Source organism: Podarcis erhardii (genome assembly GCF_964252035.2).
Source record: "Podarcis erhardii genome assembly, chromosome: 7".
Taxonomy (NCBI): domain Eukaryota; kingdom Metazoa; phylum Chordata; class Lepidosauria; order Squamata; family Lacertidae; genus Podarcis; species Podarcis erhardii.
The window spans coordinates 65,182,505-65,210,493 of NC_138511.1; the positions used below are offsets into that span (position 1 = coordinate 65,182,505).

Consider the following 27,989-nt stretch of genomic DNA (forward strand, 5'->3'; position numbering starts at 1 on the left):
TCAGGCTTCTTAATTTTTATAAATAAATATTGGCATGAACAATCCACTGTCCACCAAAAGCCAACAATGAAACGACATCCATTCTCTATATCCAAAACTCATCTTCTGTCATGTTTGCGAAACAGGAGAGACTCAGGCCCCACTCCCCCCCCCCCAGGAAATACAGGATTTCAAACAGGTGGGTATCATGTCTTGTTCACAGGCAAGTGAATGCAAAATTCATTTGTTCTTTTTTAAAACAAAACAAAACAGAGAAATGCAGCACTTGCAAATAAGAGCGCTTGGCAAACCGACACTGTGGGATCCTCTGCTTTACAATACCGGCACCCATTTATTGGTGGTGTTGTAGATGAAGGATTGCTTTTGTGGTACGGGGATGTTGTATGCCCCTAGAAGGAGAAACAGACATAAAAGATGTCAGGTTGACTCTCAGGACTCAGAAGGTGGGTTTTACGTTTTTGCATGAAGTGCACTCTTGTACAGTGGTACCTCAGGTTACATACACTTCAGGTTACATACGCTTCAGGTTACAGACTCCGCTAACCCAGAAATAGTGCTTCAGGTTAAGAACTTTGCTTCAGGATGAGAACAGAAATCGTGCAGCGGCGGCGCAATGGCAGAGGGAGGCCCCATTAGCTAAAGTGATGCTTCAGGTTAAGAACAGTTTCAGGTTAAGAACGGACCTCCGGAATGAATTAAGTACTTAACTCAAGGTACCACTGTACTACCACACATACCCAGCTAGGTGAGTTTTATTCTTACCTTTCCTTGCAAATCCAAACAAATATTTTGCTAGGTTGAGCAGATGCCAGGGGGGCCAAGGCTCCTGGGCCTTCTTCAACAGGTAGCACAGAAGAAGAAATACAGCTAGGTGTTGGGTTGCCAACTCCCCCCCCCCCCCGGTGGGGCTCCTGTGCCATTGACCAGATGCCTGTGCATGTCAGGATGAGCTTTGTCTGCTGAATTCCTGCCTTCTATGCCGTTCAAAGCACAGGAGCCCCGCCAGAGCTAGCAGCCCCCACTGCAAGCGCAAATAAGGATTAGAATCATCTGCTTTGCTAACTAACCTGGCTCCTATTCTTTTAATAGCAGCCTGGCTCACAGACATTTAGCAGATGAATCTTTCCCAGCTTGTTCATCTCTATATCAGGGATATGTCCATGGTGCATTGTGTGGGTGCAATGGTATATAGTTGTACCTTGGTTCACAAATGCCTTGCAATTCGAACATTTTGGCTCCTGAACGCTGCAAGCCCAGAAGTGAGTGTTCTGGTTTGCGAACGTTCTTTGGAACCCAAACGTCCAACGCAGCTTCTGTGGCTTCCGAATGTTTTGGAAGTGGAATGGACTTCCGGAATGGATTCCGTTCAACTTCCAAGGTACCACTGTACTTGAGGATAAACACAACCTTGTCTCTGTCCCTGCCCCCACTCACTGCCCCTTTTGTCAGGACAGGACCAGGGTGTTTACCCCCTTGAAAAGTACATAGACCTGAAGGAGGAACTTGGAAGAGTGACTCCTCCTTCCCCCTTTCAGCTCTATGCGATTTTCTACATTGGCACCTGAGCAGCTGAATAGAAAGGGGGATGAATGAGAGAGTAGCAAGAAAAAGGGAGAGAGAAAATGAGTGACTGGGAGGGAGAAGTAAAACAGGTCCTCTTGAAATGGCATAATTTTTCATGTATATTCTCACCACCAAACCAGAATCAAATTGCAGATCACAACTCCTCCTATTGACTGAAGTGTGGAAAAAAAATTGGTCCAGCATTTTCCACTGCTGCCAAGGTGCAAAAACACTAATCTGAGACAGTTCTGAGGGGAAAGGCGGGCTATAAATAAATAAATAAATAAATAATCTGTCCTCTTATCTTTTGGGCTTAGTGAAAGTAGCCACCCTAATGGAGAGGCAAGTAATGGGCTGGGAGCCTAGGTATGCTTCAGAATGTATAACTCTGACTTTTGGCCTTGGAGCACTTCTGCCAGCCAGAGTAGACAGTACTGGGCTGGAGGGACATAAGTCTGATTAAATGCAATGTTAATTTAAAGTTTCTTCTTTTCTGCCTGTTTTACTGCTTCCTGTTCAATGTGACTGGGAGAGTAGTGGTTAATTAGGTTCTAATTACATGGGGAAGTGGCTTTCATTACTGGTTTCTCTGAATTGTTTTCTGTTTTTTATAGTGAAATGGCAATATTTCACAATAAAAGAAAGAAAAGTGGGAAAATAATGAAAGGAAATAGCTATTAAAAACCCTTTGAACTGCAGAAAGATGCTGGCTAATTAAAGGGGAAATTAATCACTGATCTTCCAGCAACAATGAACAAAACAAGATAGAAACCACTAGGAGGAAGCTTTTAATTAAAAGCACAGTAGACCTTAAAAGCCTCAATAGCCAGTTCACACAGGTTGGTATGGTGCTGCAATTTTTAAACTGCTATATACCTGTACAAGCCAAGTATGGAAAAGAACAGGGGGTCAACACAGAAAACAATGGCATGCAACTATTTTACAATGTTGTCTGGATTCTCTGCACAAAGTGATTCAACAAAAGATGGTGATTCCAGAGCAAAGAGCTAGCGTGGAAGCAACCCAGATTGGAAGAACGGGAGTTTTATCCTTTGCATCTTGTTACCTATGAAAGAACTCGTGGGCTGCAGTTCTGATAATGCATGGGAATACTTTTTCTGCTTTGACAATTCAACTACTCAGTAGAGGTACAAATCCTACCAATGAATCATTATTACCTACTGTAAATAATGGGTAAAATTGCTATTGTTTACGTTTCAAGCTCTACATTAATCTGTCAGAGGGGCTTAGGTTCATATTTCTTGTATTGCTTATTTACTCCAATAAGCCCCAGTCACTGACGGAAAGATAATGTTACAACTCATGGGCTGTAACTGTCATGGACTGCAGTGAGGTTTCTGTCACCCTCTATTGTGTTGAGCATTTTGCCCCATGAGATGGTCTGCTCACACATTCAGAATTCTCTGGAGGTTTTTTAATGGAAAAGAGGAGGTTGGCTTTTAAGAGACTCTTCACACTAGCACCTGCTAAGAATGCAAAGCAGAAAGCTGATTTACAGCTGTTCGTCCAAACAAGACTTTAATAAAGCACAACAATCCCTCTGAAAGGTATTTAATTTTGATTTTACACTTATATCCTACATTTCCTGCAAGGAGCTCAATACAGCATATATGGTTCTTGTGGGAGATTGCAATCAAACATATCTATGCAGGACTGCTAGTTAGTATATGAAGGAGTTAAGGACAGCAGAGTTGCATGCTAGATAGACTCAGTTATGTATAGCCTTTCTACTTCCTTTCTCTCAGCTGCATATAACCAATGAAACAGGATGTGTGTAAGCTTGCTCCTGAGCTTACAGCATGTATTTGGAATGAAATTCTGTATTTTCCACCCAAAAATATGTTGCCTTTATTATCCTTGCTGCTTCATGGAACAATGCATGACTGACACCTTGAATCTGTAAGTAAATCATTTTAAACTTACTTAGCAGTGTGGGGTCTACTGTTTGTAGGAGGGGTAGAAAGAGGTCAGCCACAGTGTGCAGCTGAACAGGGTAAAGAGGGTTTAACAACCTATTTGCTATATTGATGCTTAATTTTGTGATCTTAATACTCTGCTACTGGGGATCTGTGTGTAAAAGCCGCACATTTTGAATCCAGGCACCCAGCCATTTCTTTTTGTTGTTCACCCACACACGTCAGTTCACAGGGGTTCACATATTTCATTTTCCTCACACATCGTTCTCTCCCTCCCACACCACCACAACAACCACACAACAACTATGTGAGGTAGGTTAGACTGACTGGCCCAAAGTCACCCACTGAGTTTCATTGCTAGTCTGACACCCTAACTACCACACTACACTGCTAACATGATGCTCACACACAAAGCAAAACAGAAAAAGGGTAAGTGGAGAAGCCAGCTGTTGAAAAGGAAGGAAATACTTTCTACTTAATGTTGTTGCTTTCTATTTTCACAGATAAACTTTACTGCACCAATGAAAAAAGAAAATCACGTTTTTTCTAAAATATAACCTACCTTCATACCTTTCTAAGCCTGCCCATATTTTCGGGACACAGGACCTCAATAAAGATTAAGACATTCCTTCCCAAATTAAATTTACAGCACATACTGAACTAGGTTTTATTGTTGACTTTTTATTGCCATTTGTTGCAATCACCTCAACACAGGAAGTTAGCCTGGGTTATCCTGTATTTTAACACTTGCTGGATTCAGGGGTTAGAAGGAAATAACCTATGGCCTCCCAAACTCTTAAGAGTGTGTGTGTGTGTGTGTGTGTGTGTGTTGAGGGGGTGTTGGTTAGTATTTTATTCTAAAAAGGCTTAAAAGGCTGTCGCCTGCCTTGATCTTCTGTTGTCAGGGCGGGATAGAAATCTCAAAGAATTATTTTTTTAAAAAAGCCCTAAAACAAATAAATATGAATATAGTTTTGGGACAGATGACAAGATGCAAAGCTAGCTATTAAAGTCACTTCCCAGCTGGGCAAGTCAACCATTACAGGGCTTAAGAATCAGCACTTGTCATCCTCCTTTCCTTTCTGACGCACTGTCCGCCCTTTCTATCTCATCACAAGAATTTTTAAAAGATGCCATTAATTTAAGAACAACCAAGTAAACCCTGTGGTGGCAAGACAAGGAGCTGAATGATGGTTTCCCAAAGATGATTCGTTACGCAACTCCTGGAAGCCGGTGTTTTTGTTTTGTTCTTTTGTTCCATCATAGGCTATTACATCTGGTGACGTACAGATGGCAATTACTTGCTTATAAAGGGGGGGGGCACTGGACTGAACCTCCTGCAAGCTGGAGTCAAAATAGCAGAGTCTCAGGCTGCATACACACGATCTATTTAAAGCTCTTGACTGCCCTCTAAAGCAGTGTTTCCCAACCTTGTGCCTCCAGCTGTTTTTGGACTACAATTCCCATCATCCCTTGCCACTGGTCTTGCTAGTCAGGGATGATGGGAGTTGTAGTTCAAAAACAGCTGGAGACACAAGGTTGGGAAACACTGCTCTAAAGAACTGTGGAAATAGTAGTCTGTTACGGGTGCTGGGAATTGTAGGTCTGTGTGTGGGAACTACAGTTCCTAGGATTCTTTTGAGCGGAAGGGGAACCATGTGATTTAAATGTAGTCTCATTCCAGAGAGAGAGAGAGAGAGAGAGAGAGGCAGAGACAGAGAGATTCTTTCAGACAAAGATTCTCACAAGAAATCTCTTTGAAGGAAAGGAACATAAGATCCCAGTGCCCCTGAGGAAGATTTTAATTGAAACAGGCTGGGCTGTTTTCATTATTTTCATCCAGCAAGCATAATCCTCCCAGTTCACTACCATTGGATTCTTGTGGTTTCCATTTTCTTAGGCTACCCAACCCCCTTATTTCTCACTTGTTCCCAGCTCTGGCCAATGCACTTAGCTTTTCAGAGCAAGAACTTCCCCTCATTCCAAACGGAAGATTGCCTCCTCCCGCCCCACTTTTTAAAGGATGAAGATCTACACACACTCCCAGAATCCCTTGCAATATACGAAGGATCCAATCGCTGAATGACACCATATGCAGCGAAGCGGTAAAGGATTCGGGGCTTTGTTTGGGAATGCTTGAAGCATTTTGGTGCTGAGGTGCAAAATCCAAACAGCACCCCCTGAGACTCACATGAACACTGGAGCGCTATCTGCCTTGGACGATGGAGGGAGGACATAGCTGTCAGTGGATATTCGGCTACAATGGCTTTGTTCTAACTGTTGGAGGGAGTAAGCCTCTGAAGGCCAGTTGCTTGGAATCACACAAAGGGAGAGTGCTGTTGCTCTCAGTTTCTCCCACAGGTATCTGACTGAGCACTGTGAGAACAGGATGCTGGACTAGATGGGCCCCTTTTGGCCTGATCCAGCAGCCAGTCTCTTCTTATGCTCTTAACCTGCACAAGCCCCACTGAAATGAACGGACGAGGGCAAGAGTCTGATGGATTGTGCCTCTGTGGTCTGATCTGTCATGCAACCCCATGGGTCAGGGGACATCCCCAAATTGGCCACCTATGGTAGCTCCCTATGCATCGCAAGGAAGTCAGCCTCTGGGTTGCATCCAACATTAGCCATTCTCAGAGCAGACCCATTGAAATTATGACTAAAACATGCCCATTACTTTCAGTGTTGTATGCTGGGTGCAACTATCTGTTTTGCAAAATGTCCATTGCTGAGGACAAAACAAGACGTTAGTAATCTATGGTCACTTTCGGATTATATCTATTATTATTTTTTAGTATTCATCCTGGGGTTGTTGTTTTTTGCACAAAGCTTGTGGGAAGGTTACACAGTGTCAGCTATTTATCAAGTATTAATTCTGATTTGTTTGAGAAGTTAGACAATGTTGTGCCAAGCGACTTTCTGGTGCATTTGCCTGTCATAAAGTAAAGGGTTTTGTTGTGCAAGAGAGACAAATAAACTTTAATTGAGCACCCTGAATTTGCCAGTATGTGACTGAATCTCACCTGAAAATAGCAACAGACTGGAATCTCCCTTCCTGCCTGCATTTGACGTAACACCCCACCAAGTTTTGATATTGGAAACACAGGGGGAGGGGGGGCTTAGAAGCTTCTGTTTCTGGATTGTGGCACACAACAGTTTGCTGTTTTATCCCAACCCATTGTAACATCTGAATGCGGCTGCTGTATGCTAAGCTTGGACTTGTGGAGCACCAGTATAAAAACATGCTTGCTCAGTACGAAACCCAGGGTGCCCAGTAATAGTTACTCTTTTGAGCAAGTGAGGTGAGGATGGCAGTCTTATTAAAGCATCAGCAGCCTCATGCCTGCTGCTGCTCAGGAATTCTAAGGAACTTCCAAATCAGTGCAGTTTTGAAATCAGTGGTTAAAATCAGTCCATCATCTTGATTTAAAATGGCATCCAAAGTTAGAAAGAAACCTGCTCCTTGTTCTCAAGAACGATTATGCAAAATTTGGTTACGATTAAAGGTGTCCAAATGCACAGCAAACTGACACAAAACAGCTTTCCAAAATATAGTTATACATTATAATTATTGTTAAATGAAGAAGCACAACACCTTTTTGCAGCAACAACATGCTTACCTGGGCCAGGTATGTCTTCGTGGGATTTATCACCTGCCCAACGGCCTGTGTTTGAGACGAAGACGGCACTGGAGATATAATGCTTGGAAGGACTCTCATAGTCTACTATTTCATACTGGCCAGGCCCAGGTGCAGGGGGCGTTTTGGGGCGAGGGGCAGCTGGGGCTGAGAAGTTCAAGCCATACTTTCGCCTGTAAGAAAGAATCGTAGACTCTGTCCAAACTGATTTTGGCTTTGATTTCAGCTAGGCCTTCCCATTCAGCCTGCAAGGCCAGTTTGGCCAAGGCACACCCCGCTGCATCCCCAAATTCATATACGACATCAGGTGCAGGGTAGGTAAAAGTGCATCTGGGCCAAAAAGGGGTTTGCAAACCATGGTGATCAGCTGATTGGCGGTACCTACAAAGTCCTGTGCACCCCACTTTGCAAGCACCGACAACCAGCTGATTGTCAGGATTTGTAGAGTGCTGTGCTGTGCATAGACAAAAGCAGAACACCTGGCATTGTTGTGACATCATCTGGTTGACAGATGGATGGCTCGACTCACCTATCAGACTTGGCCTGCTGGTGGGGCGGGGAGCAGTTAGGGGAGATAAGAATCAGTGCCCCACCCTTGCTCTCAACTGAGGAACCTCTAAATTGAGGAACCTTGGGTTTCTCCAGTGTACAGGGAATCCTTCCCACCTTTGTTATGACTTGCTACAACTGTAGCAGCCAAGTTGTTTATTAGTACAGAGCAGCCGTTCCTTATTTCTTTTCTTTTGTTTATTAAGGGGTTTGACATGTCTGCCTGGTACATGGGCTCATTTCGCCATTCACTGTGAGGTGGCCAGAGAGCGAAGGGCTTCTGACTGTGCCTGAAGCAAGAAGGAAGAAGGAAGTGGGAGGGTTAGGCCAGACTCTCCAGCCCTCTTCAGGCTTTCTTAAGTAGTTTCTACAGAGTGAATGTGTGGCCATTCATACTGCGCCCTCCACTCCCAACCTTCCCACACTGAGCAAAAAGATGTGAAACGGGGGAGGCTGGTCCATAAGGGCAAATGGGCCACTGTCCCACCAACCCCACTCTGCCCACAGCCAGCCCCCTATGTGCCTACTTATAACTGTTTGTCAGCTTCCCCCTTAGTCTCCCTATTGCCCCTAGTAGCCTTCAGCAGGGAAGAGGGTGAGCTGGCTCCATCTGCCATTGGCTCTTGCTCCCCCTACTGTTGGGCTCCTTGGCTCCCACCCTAGCAGTGCCAATGGCTAGCCATCATCCCTGGCGTGAGTTGCAAGCGCCTTCAGCTGAATGCTGTACTCCTGTGAATCAGAAAACACAGTGAAATTCAGGGTTTCCAGTTATAGCACGGACTGCCGGCACATTCTAATCAATCTTCTGACAGTCCCCCATTATACAGCCCCCTCTGCAGACGTTCCAGCTCAAGGAGGAGGACTGGAGAGGCTGGAGCAAGTAGCCCTGCATCCCTCCGCAGGTAAGAATTTAAACACCCAAAGAAGGGTAATGGGCTCATTTTGATCAATGGCTCCCGACAAATAATTGCATGTGATCCCAAACATGGCGGTGCGGTGGTGTTCCACCTTGTCACCTTCCCTAAAGGATACCCCAGCTTTTCATATTCTGTGTGCCATCGAACCTCTGCACCTTAAAGGGTTTGGGGGCTGCGTCTGAGAATATGCTGGAAAAAGCTCATTAAAATCTAAGGGTGCTCATCTGGAACAAACTGGTGCTGTAGTCAGTGGCTCTGCACCAGCTGTAGCTCTGGCCTTGGACACATTAATCACCTTGACATAAATGGGAGTTGGATTGGCCTCTAAATGCTGATAGTTCTGGTATTTTCTGCCAGCATAGATGGATGTTCTTTGCCCGTCAGGTTTGATTTACTTCTTCCCTAGTCACTGAGGTTTATTGCACACTACCCAGCACCAGCTCCCCCTCCCTCTTCCTCCACAAAGCCTGCATTAAAACGGCATGAGATGTAGTAAAGATACCCCCTGACCGTGTGCAGAGAGCTCCAGGCTTGCACGGGGATGGGGGAAGGGGAAGATATGAGCAGTAATGGGCAAGAATTTAAGGGGTAGATCTTAATCTTATCTCCAACAAACTGACTTTGCTGTTTACAGGATGGTCACCATAAAATTGGCTTAGTTGAGTAACTGACTGATAGAGTTACCAGACCTTGGGGCAGGTATGGGGGAGGAAGGACTGTGTATGCAGGGAAAAGTGGGGAGCTTCCTACATATTATTAAACAGAAGGCTGAAATGAATTGCCGAACTTAATTGGTGAATGCAAAATTCAGGCTAGGGCTTCCAAAAGATGTCTCCACAATCCTTTTGCTCCTTTGGTCCAGAAACAGTTGCAGCAGTAATAGAGAAGGTACTTCTGCAAGTGTGCAGAATGCCCTTCCAGGAAGAGCCACCATCAAGCCAACACCTCTGGGTTTAGGGCTTCCTGGGTGGTGCCCGGTCCAAAGGGGCCCAGCCCCAATGCAGTCCATTTCACCTCTTCCAGTTATTAAATTGAACTGGTGCAACTCCAACAACTGCTGTTTACTATAGAGATGAGGTATAGAGCAACACTCTTCTTATCTGCTCCACTGAGCACAACAGCCAATCACAGCTTTCAGCTTAATACCAGACACTCAGGCTATGTGTGGCTGTAGTCTCTCTGGGTCTCTTTAGCTTTGCTTGTTTGTTTGTTCAATTTATATTCTGCCCTTTCTCCTTAAGGAGTCCAGGTGGCAAACTGGCAAAAACACACACACACACACACACACACACACACACACACACACACACAACAGAACAATCCAAACACCCAGAAACAATCCCAATGTACATGCAGACTGGGGAAGATCTCTGTTTTGCAAAGGTTGTTGAAAAAGAAAGGTCTTGAGTAGGCGCCAAAAGGACAACAGAGCCGGCACCTTTCAAATATTCAAGGGGAGGGAACTCCAAAGGGGTGGTGTCATAACACTAAAAGCCTGACTGACACATCTCTCTTATTTGAGAATTAAGCAGAGATGATGAGTGACGACTGGCTCATAAATGGGCTGATGTGAGGATAAAAGAAGCAGGGAAGAACCTTTAGATGTGCTGGCTGCCCTGAGAACAGGTGGGCTAAAACAGCTTAAACAAATGAATTCACAACAGAAAAGGCAGGTCCCTATGCTACCTAGCCTTGTATTGAGTTAGATCATGAGCCCGCTTAGCTTAGTACTGGCTGGCATTGGTTCTAGGTTTCAGACAAGGGCATTTCTCAGCTGCAGATGCCAGAGATTGAACCCTGGAACTTCTGCATGCAAATCATGGGCTCTACCGCTGAGGAACAGCCCTTCCTCACCCTAAATCACTTATGAAGGCTTGCAAGCTGCATTGCTTCTTAAGGCAATCAACAACCCAAATGACTTTCCCCTGCTCCACCATATAGTCTGATGAAGAGAGCCCCTGCTTCTTAAGCAAGTTGGGGCTTGGAATTGTCTATTGGTCTGTCTTCTTCTTTTCCTTCTTTATCATTTCTGATCACAAGCACATCTTCCCTACTTAAGAAAGGGAGCTGGGTGACTCAAAACAAATTCCTTTTAAAGTGCAGTTGCTGAGAACTCACAGGCCGGGGAACTTCCTGGATGGCGTGACTGGGATGCCAGCTGGCTGCTGATAGGCTGCTGGCCCCGGGCTCAGCGTCTCCGTCTTGGTTTCGCGACTTGTTTTGGATCTGAAGCAGGACACCAGCACCGTAGGTGCCTGTCGTATGAAGGAATCCTTTACTCGGTAATGACCTAGATTTTTAAAAGAAAGGAAGGAGTTTGAAAAGGCCGACACCCAAACTAAGGCTGAACACACAACATACATTTAAACCACATTAAAAATGCATCCCTAATCAGGAATTCTGGGAACTATAGTTTGTTAAAGGAGATGGGAATTGCAGCTCTGTGAGCTAAACTACAGTTCCCAGAATTCTTTTGGGGAGGGGGAAATTGCACATTAAATGAATGTTATGTACACAGCCGAGTCTTACATTTTAGCTGCAGTGGAATGAAATTGGTGCATGAGAGTCTGTTACTTGGAACAAGAGAGGAATGAAATGAATGAAAGGAGAGGAGGAATTACCATATTTTTCGCTCTATAAGATGCACTTTTTCCCTCCTAAAAAGTAAGGGGAAATGTGTGTGCGTCTTATGGAGCGAATGCAGGCTGCGCAGCTATCCCAGAAGCCAGAACAACAAGAGGGATCGCTGCGCAGCAATCCCTCTTGCTGTTCTGGCTTCTGGGATTCAGAATATATTTTTTTCTTGTTTTCCTCCTCCAAAAACTAGGTGCGTCTTATGGTCTGGTGCGTCTTATAGAGTGAGAAATACGGTAGTTCCTCCCTCCCCTTTGGAATAGAAAATACAGTGGTACCTTGGGTTACAAACATTTCGGGTTACAGACTCCGCTAACCCGGAAGTAGTACCTCGGGTTAAGAACTTTACCTCAGGATGAGAACAGAAATCGCATGGTGGCGGCACAGCGGCAGCAGGAGGCCCCATTAGCTAAAGTGGTACCTCAGGTTAAGAATGGTTTCAGGTTAAGAACGGACCTCCGGAACTAATTAAGTTCGTAACCAGAGGTACCAATCTGCCAATCCTGCCCTTCAGAAGCAGGAGAGCATGCCTGTCTTATTCAGAGTACTATTTCAGTTCATAAGAGCCTGGTGGATCAGGCCTATGGCCCATCCTGTTCTCACAGTGACCACCCAGATTCCTGTAGGAAACTGGCTAGCAGGACCTGAGTCTATAAGCACACCCCACGCCCCATGGCTTATAGCAACTGGTATTCGAAAGCATTAGTGCCTCCAGCTGGGGCTAGTAGCCACTGAGAGCCTTCTCCTCCTTCAAATTATCCGATTCTCTTTTAAAGTTGGTGGCTATCACTGCCTCCTTTGGAAGCAAGTTCCATTGTTTAACTATCACTGTGAAAGAAGCACTTCCTTTTATCTTTCTCAAATCTTCCAACATTCAGCTTCATTAAGATATCCACAAATTCTAGTATTATGACTGTGTGGGCAGGCGGGGACTTTTCTCTATCTGCTTTCTTCATGCTATGCATAATTCTATATACTCCTATCATGTCGCCTCTTGTTTTCTCAAATAAAATGCCTTAAATGTAGGGCTTCCCTCACACCTGATCTGGAAGCTGCAGTTAGTGCAGACTGCTGCAGCACAATTGCTGGCAGGACTGAGGCCTTGTCAGCATGGTACACCTGTGCTCAGAGATCTGCACTTGGGTGCTGATTTGCTACTGAGTCAAGTTCAAGGCGTTACTATTGGTATATAAGGCCCATATACAAGACTATTTTACCTAAAAGACCACCTTACCCCACATATGCCCACTCGGCTGCTTCAACTGGCAGAATTGGCACTGCTACAGGTGCCACATAATACCTGTTCCTCATTTGTAAATACTCAGTCATGTGGGCAGCAGCTACGCTTTGAAACTCCCTGCCTATTGTTATCAAGCAGGGGTCTTCGATGTATTGTTTTCGGTGCCTGCTAAAAACATTCTTGTTTAGACAAGCCTACCCAGGTGCTTAGAAAGTTGGTGTGAATTTCGACCTTAGTATTTTAACTACTGTAAATTTTTCTCGATAATTTTATTGTTATCTTTTTGCAAGCCGCTTTGAGGGGTTGTTTTATAATCAAGTGGTGTATATATTTTACAAAACGAAACTAAATAAAGGAGTTTCTCCAACCCCTCAATCATTTTGATTGCCCTTTCCTGAAGCTCAGGTTTGTAAATAGACTGCACAGTAAAAATTACCTCCAGGCTTTCTAGTAGGAAAACATTTGCAAAGTGGAAGAAAGTCGTTTCTTCCCACCCATCCCTTTTAAGGTCACTGATATGTCACAAATGATGTGTGAACAGGTGAGCAAGTAATATCTTTTTGTAAAATCTGGGCATATACACCTGGAAAGCTGGCAATGGGGAACAACTTTGCTTCTTCCTATCACTAAGCATTTGATTAATAATAATAATAATAATAATAATAATTTAGTACTTATACTCCACCCATTTGGCTGGGCCTACCCAGCCACTCTGGGTGGCTCCCAACATAATATTAAAAAGATTATAAAACATCAAACATTAAAACTTCCCTAAACAGGGCTGCCTTCAGATGTCCTCTAAACGTCAAATAGTTGTTTATTTCCTTGACGTCTGATGGGAGGGAGGGCGTTCCACAGGGCGGGTGCCACTACCGAGAAGGCCCTCTGCCTTTTGGTGCTATAATTTTTTAAAAGTTCTTTTGAAAGGACAAAATGCCATGACTGCATGCACTGTAAGGGGGAGAGGTCTGAATTACTGGCTGTGAGCATTGAGGATCATAAATTGAGAAGCGATGTGGCAAGGCATGATTGTCAGACAGAGAGGCTTTTATTCACAAGAGGTGAGGTGAAAAGGAGAAGAAAGCTGGACACTCAGAAGGTATTGTAGATGTTTTAATTTGTTTTACTGAAGGGCATTGTTTTTCTTTAAAAAAAAATTTATTTACTGCACTGGGTGTCATCTTACTTTATCTTACTTTATCTTGGGTCCTGCCCACATCTGGCCCTGCCCACTCCCACATTTGGCCCCGCCCACCATTAGGATGGTGGCCCTTGGGAGGTTGACCATATTTGAATTTGGCCTTTGGGTCAAAAGAGGCTCCCCCAGCCCAACTTACAGGGAGAAGGCACATGCTCCTTGCTACCGATTGCCAGTGCTCGTTTTGTTTTGGATGAAAACACTGACTTGGCACCAGTGTTGCGGCTTTTGTTGCTGAGGTCCACCGAGACCTGCGGATGAAAGTAAGGGTTTTGCAATGAACTCACTTTCCAGCAGTCACTTTAGTTAAAAAACAAACCAACACCCAAATAAATACTGGTGTTTAAGTCTACCTACTTTCAACGCAAGGACATTTGCGATGCAGTCACCAATCCTAAACTATTCCAGCACATGGGTCAAATGTGGCTTGTGAATGGTGCATGAATGATGCTACTCTAAAGTACATTTCAGAAGCCACCTGGCCTAGCAAGTGATTACCCACCCGTGATGACATACCGTATTTTTTGCTCTATAAGACTCACTTTTTCCCTCCTAAAAAGTAAGGGGAAATGTGTGTGCATCTTAAGGAGCGAATGCAGGCTGCACAGCTATCGCTGAAGCCAGAACAGCAAGAGGGATTGCTGCTTTCGTTGCGCAGCGATCCCTCTTGCTGTTCTGGCTTCTGAGATTCAAAATCTTTTTTTTCTTGTTTTCCTCCTCCAAAAACTAGGTGCGTCTTATGGTCTGGTGCGTCATATAGAGCGAAAAATACGGTACTTATCTCTTTAGCACATGCTGATAGAAATGGCTCCTGTAAATACAACTCAGTTGTAAAATCAGTTGTTTTACAGTATTCTGGAACAGAATCAAGCATATAACAGCAGCAACAATAACAGTAACAACAGACATTATTTTTATTGTTTTTAGAGTTTTGTTGAAATTCTTTTCTTGCTTTAAAAAATTGGGTTTAGTGTTTGATCCCATTTTAATCTTGTATACTATTTTAGCAGCCTCTGGCCATGAAGCAGTTTATAAACCCACTAAAATAAATGAAGAGATGAATAAATATTTGTGAAATTAGCCTGCTGTGCAGACAATAAACTTGGGCCCTTGGTTTCTTTCCATCAGCCTCCCTTCCCCGTGGCCATAAATTATTCAGCCTGTCTGCCTTGTGAATGGATCATTTCCTGTTTGGCTTCTCCAAATGCGTGCATTATCTCATGGGTTAGTGTAAATCACGGGTTAGCGATTAACTCAGGAACGTTCTTCTCAGGAGAAGTCCTATTTAAACTGTATTAAATACAACCTAATGTTCTTATTTGGGTGTGGATGACAGACTGTAATAGTGATCTGCAAAGTAGGGGGCAAAAGGAAAATGTGCTTGATGTTAACTCCCTGTACGCTGACGAATTAATGCTACTACTAGTCAGACAATTGCCTAAGAGTTTCACAGGGCACATAAAGGCCAACCAAGCATTTGCTTCGCTTTTTATTTATGACATTTATATCCCACCTTTCCACCAAGGTGGTGTACATACCGTATTTTCCAGCGTATAAGACGACTGGGCGTATAAGACGACCCCCCAATTTTTCCAGTTAAAATATAGAGTTTGGGATATACTCGCCATATAAGACTACCCCTCTTCCAACGCACACCAAATAAAAATTAAAAAAACCAGTCTCCAGTCCAGCTCAGAAATCCGCTCCACTTCCCAGTGGCCGGGGGCTTCTGGGGCCAATTTTCAAGCGTATTTCTGCTTCATCTAGAGAGCTTGGTGTCCTCTGATTTAATTTGCTGTCATTTTATCCTTTGGTGGGGAGTTGCTGCAGGAGCTGTTGCTGTAGCCGGCGAATAAGACGACCCCTGACTTTTGAGAAGATTTTCCTGAGTTAAAAAGTAGTCTTATACGCCAGAAAATACAGTAGTTCTTCCCTCTCCTCTCCTCTCCATTTTATTCTCACAATAACACTGAAAGAGAATGACTGGCTCAAGGTCACCTAGTGAGCTTCACGGCTAAGTGGGGATTAGATCTCTGGTCTCCCAGGTCCTAGTCCAAGTTGTTTTAAAACAACTGCTGCTCTTTATTTTTTATTTTGTGGCTACTGATGCAAATCCTACAGCAAGGTTCATCTGAATATTCTTGGGTCCATGCAATTATTTTTTTGTGAAAGACCACTGGTCAGAACAAATGAACGGATTTTGAAGGAAACGTGTGAATAATCAGTGGGAGAAAAGCATCAGGGCAAAACAAGAAATACTCTTCAATATCTTTTCCTATTTTGCCAGGTGGAATATATGAAACTGTGGTATTCTAAATTAGACTATTGGTACATTCCGCTTAGTATTGCCCGTACTGGCCGGCAGCTTTACCTGTCAATGCCAGGGATCAAACCTGAGGCCTTCGATCACTGAACTATGACCGTTCCCCATTAGCTGCAGCCCTACCCATTAAAAAATGTATTAATCTGTACTGCTGACCTCCCCTTTTCCAATCTCTAGATCATCTTACATTATATTGGTTGGGGGCTGGAGTGGATCTTTTTGAAATCTTCCTGGCAATTGGTTGCTGAAACATACTGGAATACCCCAGGCTAAAGTCTCGCTTGGAAATCAGGGTAGGTGGGAGGTTGTAGGCATTTGCAGCAGGATAGTTGTGGATTCTCTGGCGAGCAATGCGTGTATCCTGGAAAGGAAAGAAATGGAATTTGGTTTACACTGCTGATAATCCGGGGGGGGGGAGTGAGATGGGATGACTTGGGAACGTAGAGATGGTCTTTAAACAGCCATATCATTCAGATTTTTCAGGAATTAGATGCTGTTGAGTTTGCAACCTGCTCTGAAAATATTGTTGACATGCATAAAGCTCTTTGAGAAGAAGTTGTTGAAAATGGTATATAAATATCGGAAGCAAATGAACACTAGAAAGCCAGCCATTCTAGGAGCCAGCTGCCATCTTGGAAATACAGTGGTACTTCAGGTTACAAACGCTTCAGGTTACAGACTCCGCTAACCCAGAAATAGTACCTCAGGTTAAGAACTTTGCCTCAGGATGAGAACAGAAATCGTGTGGCGGCATCAGGAGACCCCATTAGTTAAAGTGGTACCTCAGGTTAAGAACAGTTTCAGGTTAAGAACAAACCTCCAGAATGAATTAAGTTCTTAACCCAAGGTACCACTGTATGGTGGTCATGAAAGACCATCTGCTGTGGTGAAAAACATCCTAGATAGGTGGTTTTTGAAGGTGACATCTTCTTGCCTGAAAAGGTGTCATTACCTCCACATTGCCAAACCCATCTGTATTTTATATGAAGTTCACTCCAAATGAAATCAATATTTGATAAATTATATTTGTAAAAGCTTAACTATCTTTTAGGAAAAGCTTTAGAGCTCAGTTCTATTCAATATAGCCCATAAATCCCATTGATTCTCAGCCTGGAATCTCTACCACCCAATTTTTCACTGCTGCCACCATTTTCTCCCACGTCTTCCCATTTCAATCATAAACCAGAGGGAGAGAGAAAGGGAAGGATCCAAAAGAGAGTCTTGGTATTAATCTGTCTCTTTCTTGAATTGCCCAAGATACACCCTTGAAGTGCTTGGGGGTTTTCTGCAGCTCCCCAGTCACAGATTGGTTATCCTTGGCCTACACCCATTAATCACCAGATCGGCATCTTAACAAGAAATTCCCACCCAGTTAGGGCCAACTCCTATGCTTCTATCTGATGTAGTATAATAATCAGAGACTGATTTCTCCCATCATTTTCACGTAGTCACTTTTTCTTAGGAGCATGAGTAATAATGTCCTATTTGGGTGACAGCTTATATTTACCACATCTGTGTCAAAGATTGAACATATCATCTCTGTGGTGAGGTAAATGTGAGTTGTCATTGCATTCATAAGAATATTAACCATGTTAAACTGAGGTAAAGTGCTCTCAAAATGTAAACAAAATGACATACTGAATGGGTTTAAAGCATGAGGTACAAGCTGGGGAAGTCGCTCATTTATATCATACCACAGCCCCTCACATGTAGTATGTCACAGAGCCGTCTTTCCCATAGGGCTTAGTGGTGCGTTGCGCCAGGGCGCCAGCCTCTCAGGGGTGCCCCAGTGAGCGGGAGCTGCACGGCTTTGCCAGCGGCTTCCCCTTCCCCTGCACACCCGCCAGCTGCGCCCCGTCAACCATATGGCTGGCGGGCATAAAGCTTGCCTCCCAAGCCTCCACAGGAGGAGAGAGATCCCTGCAGAGGCTTAGGATGGAAGCTGCGCCCCACCAACTATATGGCTGGCGGGCACGCAGCTTCCTTCCCAAGCCTCTGCGGGGATTGCGTTCCCGCAGCGGCATGGGGGAGGGTTGCGCCCCCCCCCATGGCTGGCAGTACGCAGCTTCCCCCCCCCCCCACTATCCGTGGTAATTTGGGGATGCTGAGCAGATATTTGCACCCCGGCGCCGCATCTGCTAACGACGGCCCTGGGGATACAGGTCTTCTTCACAGGCTTATTGTAAGGCTTGTTGAGATAATAAAAATGCACAACCGCACTCTCCTCACCTGGGATTCCCAGCAACTGGCATTCAGTGTCATAATGCCTCTGACAATGTGCCTATCTGTGCCCAAGACTCTCTCCACAATGAGAACGGGGAAGTAAGTTCACAATGTATAATTTTATTCAAAAACTTGAAAACCAGCTCTGAGAGTCATCAGCTTTAACGTGAGGAACAGCAATTTTTAAAAAAACCATGCAAAAATATACATTTTATAAATAAAACAAAGCAGGAAAATACTGTGCAGCAATCAGTAAAATACACAAAGCCAGAAAGTGTAGGGCTTTATGATACATTTAAATGGGCCAGAGTCAACACCAGGCACCCCCAAACTTGGGCCTCCAGATGTTTTGGGACTACAATTCCCACCATCCCTGGCCACTGGTCCTGTTAGCTAGGGATGGTGGGAGTTGTAGTCCCAAAACATCTGGAGGGCCAAGTTTCAGGATGCCTGGTCAACACTACAGTTGAGAAAGTCTGTTGTGAATTGGCCATCATCTGAATAGATAATGGATTTGCAAAGTATTTCCAGTGCTGGATCTTAGTGATTGGGGAAAGGCATATATGGAAAAAGACCTCAGGCATCCCAGGCATAGGCCACAAAAGACTTTAAAGGTAAGCACCAGCAACTTGAATTTAGCTTGTAAGCAAACAACTGATGAATGAAGATCATGCAAAATTGGTGTTATATGTTCCCTGCTGGGCTAATATCATAAAGCAATCTGGTTGCTGTATTCTGAACCAACTGCAGTTTCTGCTGCAATAGATTGATAGATAGCTCTTTTCATTTACTGTTGTTGCCACAACAGAAGTAGACATTGTTTATTTATTTGAGGCCATTATACCACTTAATTAGTGGCATTTCTAAGCAGTGTATATAAAAATAAACCAGAGAATAAAATAAGAACTTGTCATAAAACCAAACACTGCCTTTAAATAGCTTCCAGGAGTTCTGAGCCACTCACCTGAGCCATGTGGGGGCCACCTACATAGACTTTATGGGATTTTGACCTTAGTGAATACACATGGCCCCCCAAATCAACCCTGCCTATGGCCAAAGTGTTCGGGTTTTGAGAATGTGTTGTCTGTGCAAATAAAATATACATAAAAAATACATATTTGATCTCTCAGAGGCAGTTGTCCAACAGAGGAGGAACAAACACCTACCTAAACACACTTTGCTGAATGAATTATGTTCCATTAATTTCTAAAGAATTTGCTTCCAAGGGTAAACTGGAGGATGGAATCCAGGTTTAATTACAGCAATCTCTGGGTGGATGACTTAATGTTTATCAGGCTATCGCAGGTCTATTCCTGACAACAGTAAACTCGTCATTATTACTATAGCTCATAAACAGTATAGAAAAGGAAAACTAAGGTGTGTGAGCATTTTAAAAGCTTCACTGGCAGTAAGACTGACAATGGCTTCAAAGAACTTCTCGACGCTGGCCTTTTTTTTCTTCCCGTTGTTCATAAATATGTATAAACCTTACCAAGGAAGGGAAAAAACAGGTTCCTTTCCGGGACTGGGAGACATTGTTGAGAAGTGTTGATTGATCGATTACATCATAGAATCCTGGACCTGGATTTTCATTCTGGGAAGGAACACAGTGCATAATCATGACAGGGCAGAGTCTGCTGCAGCAGGGTTTATTTTTGCCAGTGCTCAGGAAATTGTTTATTTGTTTAGAAAAGAAATATTAACTGCTTAACGAAAATAGTATTTCATATAAAATAATGTAAAACAGTATACAGCAGAGGTTTTCAACTGTTTTGAGTACATGGCTCCCTTGACCAACTACATTCTTTCTGCGGCACCCCTGTGGGACTCAGGAGCCCAGTTATGTCACCTGTTGCCTGCAGAGCCGGCAGCCTCTCATCCTTTTGTGAACACTCTCCCTTGTGGAGAGTTCCCTCAGCCTCTCTCCTCTCCACTCTCCTTAGGAGTTCTCTGGGCAGCCGCCCCTGGTCTCTGAGCTGAGAGGTGCCTCCTCACACTGCCCCACAGGGTAAGGTTACTAGATTTTTTTCAATGAATTCGGGGACACTTTTCAACTTCAATGGATTTTGTATGGGGACTGATTTGTAAATCTGGGGACTGTCCCTGGGAAACAGGGACATCTGGTAACCTTACCACAGGGGCCTGGGACTTGTCTGTCCAGCCAAGGGCTAGTGGACTGGATGGCTGGGCTCCGTCATCTGCTTGCTTGCTTGCTTACTCTGAAGCCGCATCAGCTCCTGGCAACCAGCACCCCATGTCAGCCCCAGAGTCACTATTTGCCTGCAAGAGAGCATCAGAGGAGGGAAGAAAAGAAGGACAGAGGCCAGCGTTGCCCACTGCGCCCCTCACCATCATTCAAGGCACCCCAGGGTGCCACGGCACACTGGTTGAAAACCACTGGTATACAGATAAAACCAGCAAATGCTTAAAACAAATATGTTTTAAGCCTTGGTGATTGATGAATTTAGGGCAGAAGTACTAGAGCAATTGCCAAGATGGGCAAGTCTAGTGGACCTTCAACTTTGCAGGGTTCTGCAGGCATTCTGAAAAACCATAGAATATGGCGTCTGGTATTTTTTAAGAATCTGTGTTCACACATAACATTCACCGAGTGTATACTCTGTGTACCTGTGTACACAGATAGTTGGGCTGAAGGGTAGGCAGTAGCAGCAGCCCCTTCTCTGAAGTTTTTTACAGTCAAGCAGTATATAAATTTCATGGCGTAATAAATAAATAACAAATAGACGTTTCTTCTGAGCCGCCAGCTTTCCCTTCTCTGTTGCCATGTGGCCTCTTCTGGGCCCCCTAATCTGGCTTGCTGCCTCAGGTGTGGTAGAGGATCACTAGTGTTAAAAGTAAGATTTGGCTGTCCGTCTAGTTGGCTTCTGGCAGTGGAACTGGGACAGGAGGCCACCATGTCTTTTGCCTCAAGCAACATGTTTTGGGTCTGCCGTGAAGAAGCTGTCTTGTCCAAGATGGTGCCTGCTTTCATACATAAGAGATAAAAGAGATATGACAGGCTCCTGCTACCTGCACTTTCCAGAAAACAGCTGAGGGCATTTTTCTTCTGACGAGGTTTCCCAGGTCTCTTTTATTTTACATATAGGTACTGTTTCTTTGTGTTTACATGTTTAATTTTTATTATTATACATTATTGTACATTACCTTGAAACAGTTGTATAAAGGTGATAAATAAATCAACAACAACAATAATAATCAGGACATAATTTGAAGACAAATGAGGCTTTTAACCATAGGTCAACGCGCCAAATACATGCTGGTTTAATCCACTGCTTTAAGTCAGTTAACTGGTGGATATTTCTTGAATCAGGCCCTACTTAGGAATCTGACGTGCATGTAGTGTCAAAGTGAGGGCATGCATTGTTCCTCCACGCAGCAGCGGAAGGAATATGTGCGACATGTGTGTCACCTCATGGGTGGAGAAGCACACAATGGCATTATAATGTGGATTCAGCACTTACCCTCCCATACGCTAAGCCTCTCAAATGTTTTGCTGGTTTTTGTCAATTGTCACTGTACACTAAGAAGCCTCTTCTTTGCTTGTTTCAAAATCAAAATAATCTCATTTTAATGGGGAGTCTCAAGTTGCATGGCAAAACGGGTTGAAAATGGAGGATTAAGTTTCCCTGGTGTCTGCTCAGCAACATAGAGAGAGACCTGGGGAGCTCAAATCCATTGCATGTCTAATCCCACCTGTACATCTGATTTGGCCTGAATTATTTCAGCATGTGGGCAGAGTGTATTATTTCAAAGTGCCGCACCCCTCCCTGACTCAACTCTCCTTCCAGAACGACTTTTCTTTCATTCCAGAAGTGAGTACTGGGTGGTTTTTTTCTATTTATAGAATGAAATAAAACAAAAATGAGCCCGCTGTCTTAAGATGCCACTTTCAATCTGCAATGGATGACAAACAGGGCTTTGTTAGAAGCTGAGTTTATCCCCTGATAGGCCAGAGCTGTTGGTTTTGGGGTCAAGCACGACAGTGAAGTTGTCAAGCAGAGTCTTAAAGTGGAGTGGGAAATTTTTTCTGCGGGACATATTCTGAGCTTCTGCACTGGGCCACTTTAGCATGCCATCCGTCAATCACCTGACATCACCATGACATCAGGTAATCCATTTTGCCTTTGCAGAGAACCCTGAGTTCAATCCGCACTGCAGAGGAAGATCCCAACCAATTAAAGTAGGCCTTGAAGTTGGCTCCAACCACCTGTTAAGTCCAACCCCCACTTGAATCAGCTACAATCTAGGCATTTAAAGGCTCCTTGTTATTCCTTTTGCAGCCATAAACTTATTTGCCCCACACCTCTCGGGCAGGTGAGCGTTGTTCAGGGAGAATGGCCTTGCAGGCCAAATTAGGCCCCCTACTGGACCTAATATTAAAAGGTAAAGGGACCCCTGACCGTTAAGTCCAGTTGCGGGCGACTCTGGGTTGCGGCGCTCATCTCGCTTTATTGGCCAAGGGAGCTGGCGCACAGCTTCCGGGTCATGTGGCCAGCATGACTAAGCTGCTTCTGGTGAACCAGAGGCAGCGCACAGAAACACCGTTTACCTCCCTGCCGGATTGGTACCTATTTATCTACTTGCACTTTGACATGCTTTTGAACTGCTAGGTTGGCAGGAGCTGGGACCAAGCAACGGGAGCGCACCCTGTCACGGGAATTTGAACCACCAACCTTCTGATCGGCAAGCCCTAGGCTCTGTGGTTTAGACCTCAGCGCCACCCGTGTCCCTGGGACTAATACTAGTTTGGAACAATTAAGTAAGGGCTTGAAATGAACCTACTCAGACTCTTAGATCATCATCTGATGCCCTTCTCTGGGTCCCTTCTTTGAGGGCACGTTGAAGGGTGATGTCAAGGGAGAGGGCCTTTTTGATTGTGGCTCACCGCCTGTGGAACACTCTCCCCAGTGAGGCTCCTTCTATCTGGCTCCCTCACTGACGTCTTTTTGGCGTCAGTAAAAGTGTACCTTTCAGGTTTTTAATGAACTGGGATGATGAAGGGTTTTGGTTTTTTTAAGTTAGAGTGCTTGCCAAGCTCCTTGTTGCTATGGAGTGGGATGTTTGTATGATGATGATGTATGTAAGTGAAGGTAGGTATCAGTGTGGCAAGAGGCTTAGCAAGGGCAGCAGGTCAGGCAGAGAGATGCCGTGGCATCTTCTCATCAGTTCAGCATCTATAGCCTAACACAGTGAAGCACATCCAGCTGCTGTTGCTTATCTCTGTGGGACTGCTCTGGGTCACAGCCACAGTGGGGTGGAGATGCCTGGCCCCTTCAAGGGCACAGCTCTCCAGGAGCTCATCACGGCCTCGGCAAGCCTTAGGACACACTTCCTGGTTTGCCTACACAATGTTTATTCAGAGGTTATAATACAGTGTCTACTCTTTATTGAGCGTTCATTCTGATTTGTATATTGGGAGGTTGTATGACAATGAGCATTCATCCTGATTTGCTTGTGGGATGCTTATAAGTCTACCTGTTAATCTTTGTTCATCCCACACTTTCCAGTGCATTTATAGTTCACTTTCCAAACCACAAATAGTCCTGGGTTTGTTTGCTTTTTAGTAGATTTGTTATACTACAGTGCCAGAGTGTTTTAATCCACATTAAGTGCACAAATCCAAATTTACATTATACGCTTGAATCCCTCCTGGAAAATAGTGACAGTCTGGAGGCACCCATAGTTTGTCATGCAAACCAACCCACTGACTTTCCTTGCTCACCCAATTCCCCCTGCCCCGCAGCAATAAGTCTACTCCATGCTTTCCAGCAGCTACTGACTTTTCTACACAACTTTGGCTTTCTTGCAAAAGTCCCCAAAAAGGGTGGGATGCATGCAACACTCCCCCTTACATGTGAAGAAGCAAATGTTCTCTAGGGATAATCAAGAGTATGCCAAACCCTTTGTATTCCTTGTGGCTTGGCTCATTGCCTGCTGGAGTTACTGTATGAAGGGGGAAATTCTCAGGAAGAGAAAGGAGCATACTGTGAAGACGGTTCAAGCATTGTCCCTTCTGGCTTCTACTCTGAGAATTTAGCAACAGGTTGGCTCGCCAGTGGCATGGAAAATAAATTTGCACAGATGAGAAGCTTGTTATATATTGGCGATTGGAAGGGAGATCTGAGAGGAAGCATAGTTCTTGATGGGGAAGGGAGAAAAGGGAGAAACTGAGAGCTGTTTGGGTCCCTGGCAATAGCTGGAGGAAGATTGTGCAGGACCCAGAAGGAAAGGGAGAGGGTTTGTTGCTAACACCAGCAGTTGACCACCAGCAGTTGACAACAGGCCCCATGTTGCACATTGTGAATACTGGAGCTCCCAGTCAGGGGATTAATATTGCAAACAAGCTATTCAGATATTGCAGACAGATTCTTGGAAACATTTCTTTCCCAAACCTTTTCAGATTTTCCACAGAAAGGATAAATCTAGATAAAATTGTGGGCAGGGAGAGGGAAATAAAAAAAAACCCCTAACATTTTGATGCTGATGTTGTGTGGATACTGCCAAAAATTTCATGCATGACATTAGTAATACCGATCCTACAATAAACACCTGCCTGGAAGCATGCTTAGCCCCAAGATGGGCCAATAAGAACCGTGATGGCATGAGATGTGACTTTTTTTTCTATGGGAACAGTGGTGTGAAAATGTGCATTTCCAAAAAGCAAATGGGCTAAAAGGTGTCATCTGCACACTTACTCCATACTATATATTGTTTTTCCTTGAACCAAAGTGCCCCTGAAGGATTTAGCACTCCCCATCTAAAGACTGGCCCGTACAGGCAGGGGTACCTTTACCTTTACCTTTTTATCTATGAAGTTCTGCTTCCGCCTACTGGTCAAAGTGGGTCATAACAGAGAGACGCAAATTTCCCCTTTCAGTGTTGCCCCCAAGGCCTTTACATAGGATCATTTCATCTGCCAGGACCCTGTATGTTGTGAGTTTCTATATCACAGATGTTCCAGGGTTATTTTTTGTCCTGTTTTCGTTGCACTCAGCCATTAAGCTCACTATGTGGCCTTGGATCAGTCACTGTCTCTTGCCCTTACCTACTTTGCAGGGTTAATGTGAGGATAAACGAAGGAGAGGGAGAACCATGTATGACTCCTTGAGTTCTTTGGAAGAAATATAGAATATAGATGGAATGATAAATAGATGGTATAGTAGGGTTGCCATATTTCAAAAAGTTGTTTCCGACAGCCGGGAAATTCCAGACATATGGCAACCCTATAGTATAGGTAGGCCTAGAGACACCATGTGGCTTACATGGGATGGATTAACTAATCTGGTGCATTTGAACCCAGATGAACTCCCTGGTTCTGCCCTACTAAGAGAAAAACAGGTGAACAGACTTAGTAAAATATGGTTTCTCACCTCAGGATACTGAAATCTCTTGGTCTGAGAGTTAAAGCCTTTTCGTTCGGAATTGGAGATCACTGTGGTTTGGAATTTGAAAGGAATGGAACAACAGCTCAGGCCTAGAAAAAGAAGTCAGTAAAAAAATCATGCAACACAAATGCAGAGAGGAATAGTGACTAGAGACAGTTGATAGTAATAGAAAAGGAACTATCAAAAATGCTTTTACAAGTGTGGCATACTTTCTTGAAGATTCCTGCTCCTGCCTGGTCCTTTGGCCCCAACAACTGAGGCCCCAGCAGCTTTCAAATAAAAGAAGTGGAAACTCTAAATGTTATGTACTGAAGTTCTCACCCTGGGCCAGCAGGGGGATACTGTAGATAGTTATGCAAATGAAGGATCGAAAGTGACTTCAGTGATTGGATAGTTTTAGAAAGTTGTTACAGTAACATGGTACTGGAGCTCTATATAAGCAGGCTGACTGAGCCCTTCAGTTCAGTTCTGTCCTGGCCTGTGAATAAGCAAGAGCTGTTTGAAGAATCGCTGTGTCGTCCGATATGTTCACCCACAACACTAAACACCAACAGCAGGTAAAGCATAAAGACTCTTGTGCCATGTTGCATCCCTATGTCCAGTCACCACCATGCCTGGTCCTCCATTCAGTAAAGGATGGTGGATGGAAGCCACTCAAGCAAGGATGGAGAGCCTGTTTCAGCCCCAGGGCCACATGCTACTGGTAGGCACTTCCAGTGGCAAAAGCAGACAGAGCAATGGATATAAATATTATCTTTGTACAGACACACACACCCCTCTCTGTCCCCCATTCAGGCAAGCAAGAGGCGTAATGAGTTCAAGGACTCATTCCAGCCAGGCTGGAGCACTCAGAGCATGAAGCAGGGCCAATGAGGAATGTGGCGTGTGAAGTAGGGGTGTGGCCTGTGGGTGTAGGTGTGGCCTATGAGTAGGGGTGTGGCCTGTGGAGAGTTCTGAGGGCCAGGTAGAGAGGACTGGAGGGCCACATTTGATCACCAGGCCTGAGATTCTCTACCTCTGACAAAGAACGTCTTTCAAGATTGCAACTCCCCTTCCTGACTCATACCATCACACCTTCAGAAGATATCTGAGGTCAGCCCTGTATAGGGAAGCTTTTTAATGTGTAATGCTTTATTATGTTTTTCTGTATGTTGGAAGCTGCCCAGAGTGGCTGGGGCAACCCAGTCAGATGGGTGGGGTACAAATAAAATCATCATCATCATTCATGGTTCAGACTCCATCCAATACCTTTAGCCTCAAGTACAGGGGAGATAGCCTTTTTGCTTTTTCTATTCAGTTGATACGTATCAAAGATATTGTCCATGTCACACCACTACTGCAAGCTAGGTGACTTCCCTTCTCATCAGCTTTGCCATCTTGTTTCTGAAACATTAACATATAAATTTGAATCAAGAAGATTTTTCTAGGCATTAAAAGCTAAATAATATGACATAACCAAAAGAGAATTTGTGGTACTTACAGATAGAGTTGCAACACTGGTTACATGACTGATCAATTATTGTTAATTAAGAAAAATATTGGTACTATTGATAGCCTATCCCCCATGAATTTGTCGAATAATCTTTTAAAGCTATCCAAGATGGTGGCCATCACTTATCACGCTTGGGAGCGAATTCCATGCTTTTACTTTGTGAAGAAGATCTTTCATTTGTCTGTCCTGAATCCATGGGTGGCGCATGTGGTTCTCCCCCTCCTCATTTGATCCTCACAACAACTTTTTGAAGCTGAGAGACAGTGACTGGCCCAAAATCACCTAGTGAGCCTCATGGCAAGCGTTGATTTGAATCCCTGACCTCCCAGGTCCTAGTCTGACACTCTAACCACTATGCCACACTGGCTTTCAACAGACAAAAACACGCAAGGTAGTGCAAAGCAAGGCCAGCAAGGGATGTGACTGAGGAGGGAGTGTGGCCTGGGCAGAGACCTGAAGGCCAGGTGGAGAGCCTTGGAGGGCCACATGTGGCCCCCCCAGGCCTGGGTTTCCCTGGCTCTGGGCTGTACCCTCTGACACATCTAGCCCACAATACTTCCAGGCCACAGCAACAAGGAGGTTACTGTTTTGTGTGACACCCAACCAGATCTGACAGCTTGGAATGTAACTTGTTATGCGGTGGCACAATCAATACATTTTTTACTTTTTAAAAAGCCCTAATGCATCATCTGCATGGACTGGCTCATTCCTAAAGACAAAGCAGGTTGGGACCTGTTACTCCTTACCTGGCTGGCTCTCAGGGGAGAATCCTGGGGAAGTTTACACTCTGTTGCCTAGGCAACTGGAGAGCCCAGTCTGTTTTTCTCCTCCAGTCGTTTTGCCTGTCACTTTTGGTGGCTTAAAAGTAT

The 27,989-nt window shown here is 44.4% G+C and overlaps 1 protein-coding gene across 1 annotated transcript; it reads right to left on the reverse strand.

Moving 5' to 3' along the window:
- On the reverse strand, positions 1-27,976 carry STPG1 (sperm tail PG-rich repeat containing 1). The gene is made up of 9 exons (XM_081869391.1): positions 27,867-27,976; positions 26,877-27,011; positions 25,614-25,717; positions 19,715-19,816; positions 16,187-16,360; positions 13,816-13,927; positions 10,723-10,894; positions 7,121-7,311; positions 1-389 (listed from the first exon to the last, which is right to left on the reverse strand). The coding sequence occupies exons 2-9, from the start codon at positions 26,950-26,952 to the stop codon at positions 313-315; spliced, it is 1,008 nt and encodes a 335-aa protein (XP_081725517.1). The 5' UTR covers positions 26,953-27,011; positions 27,867-27,976; the 3' UTR covers positions 1-312.
- Positions 27,977-27,989: the final 13 nt, after the last annotated feature.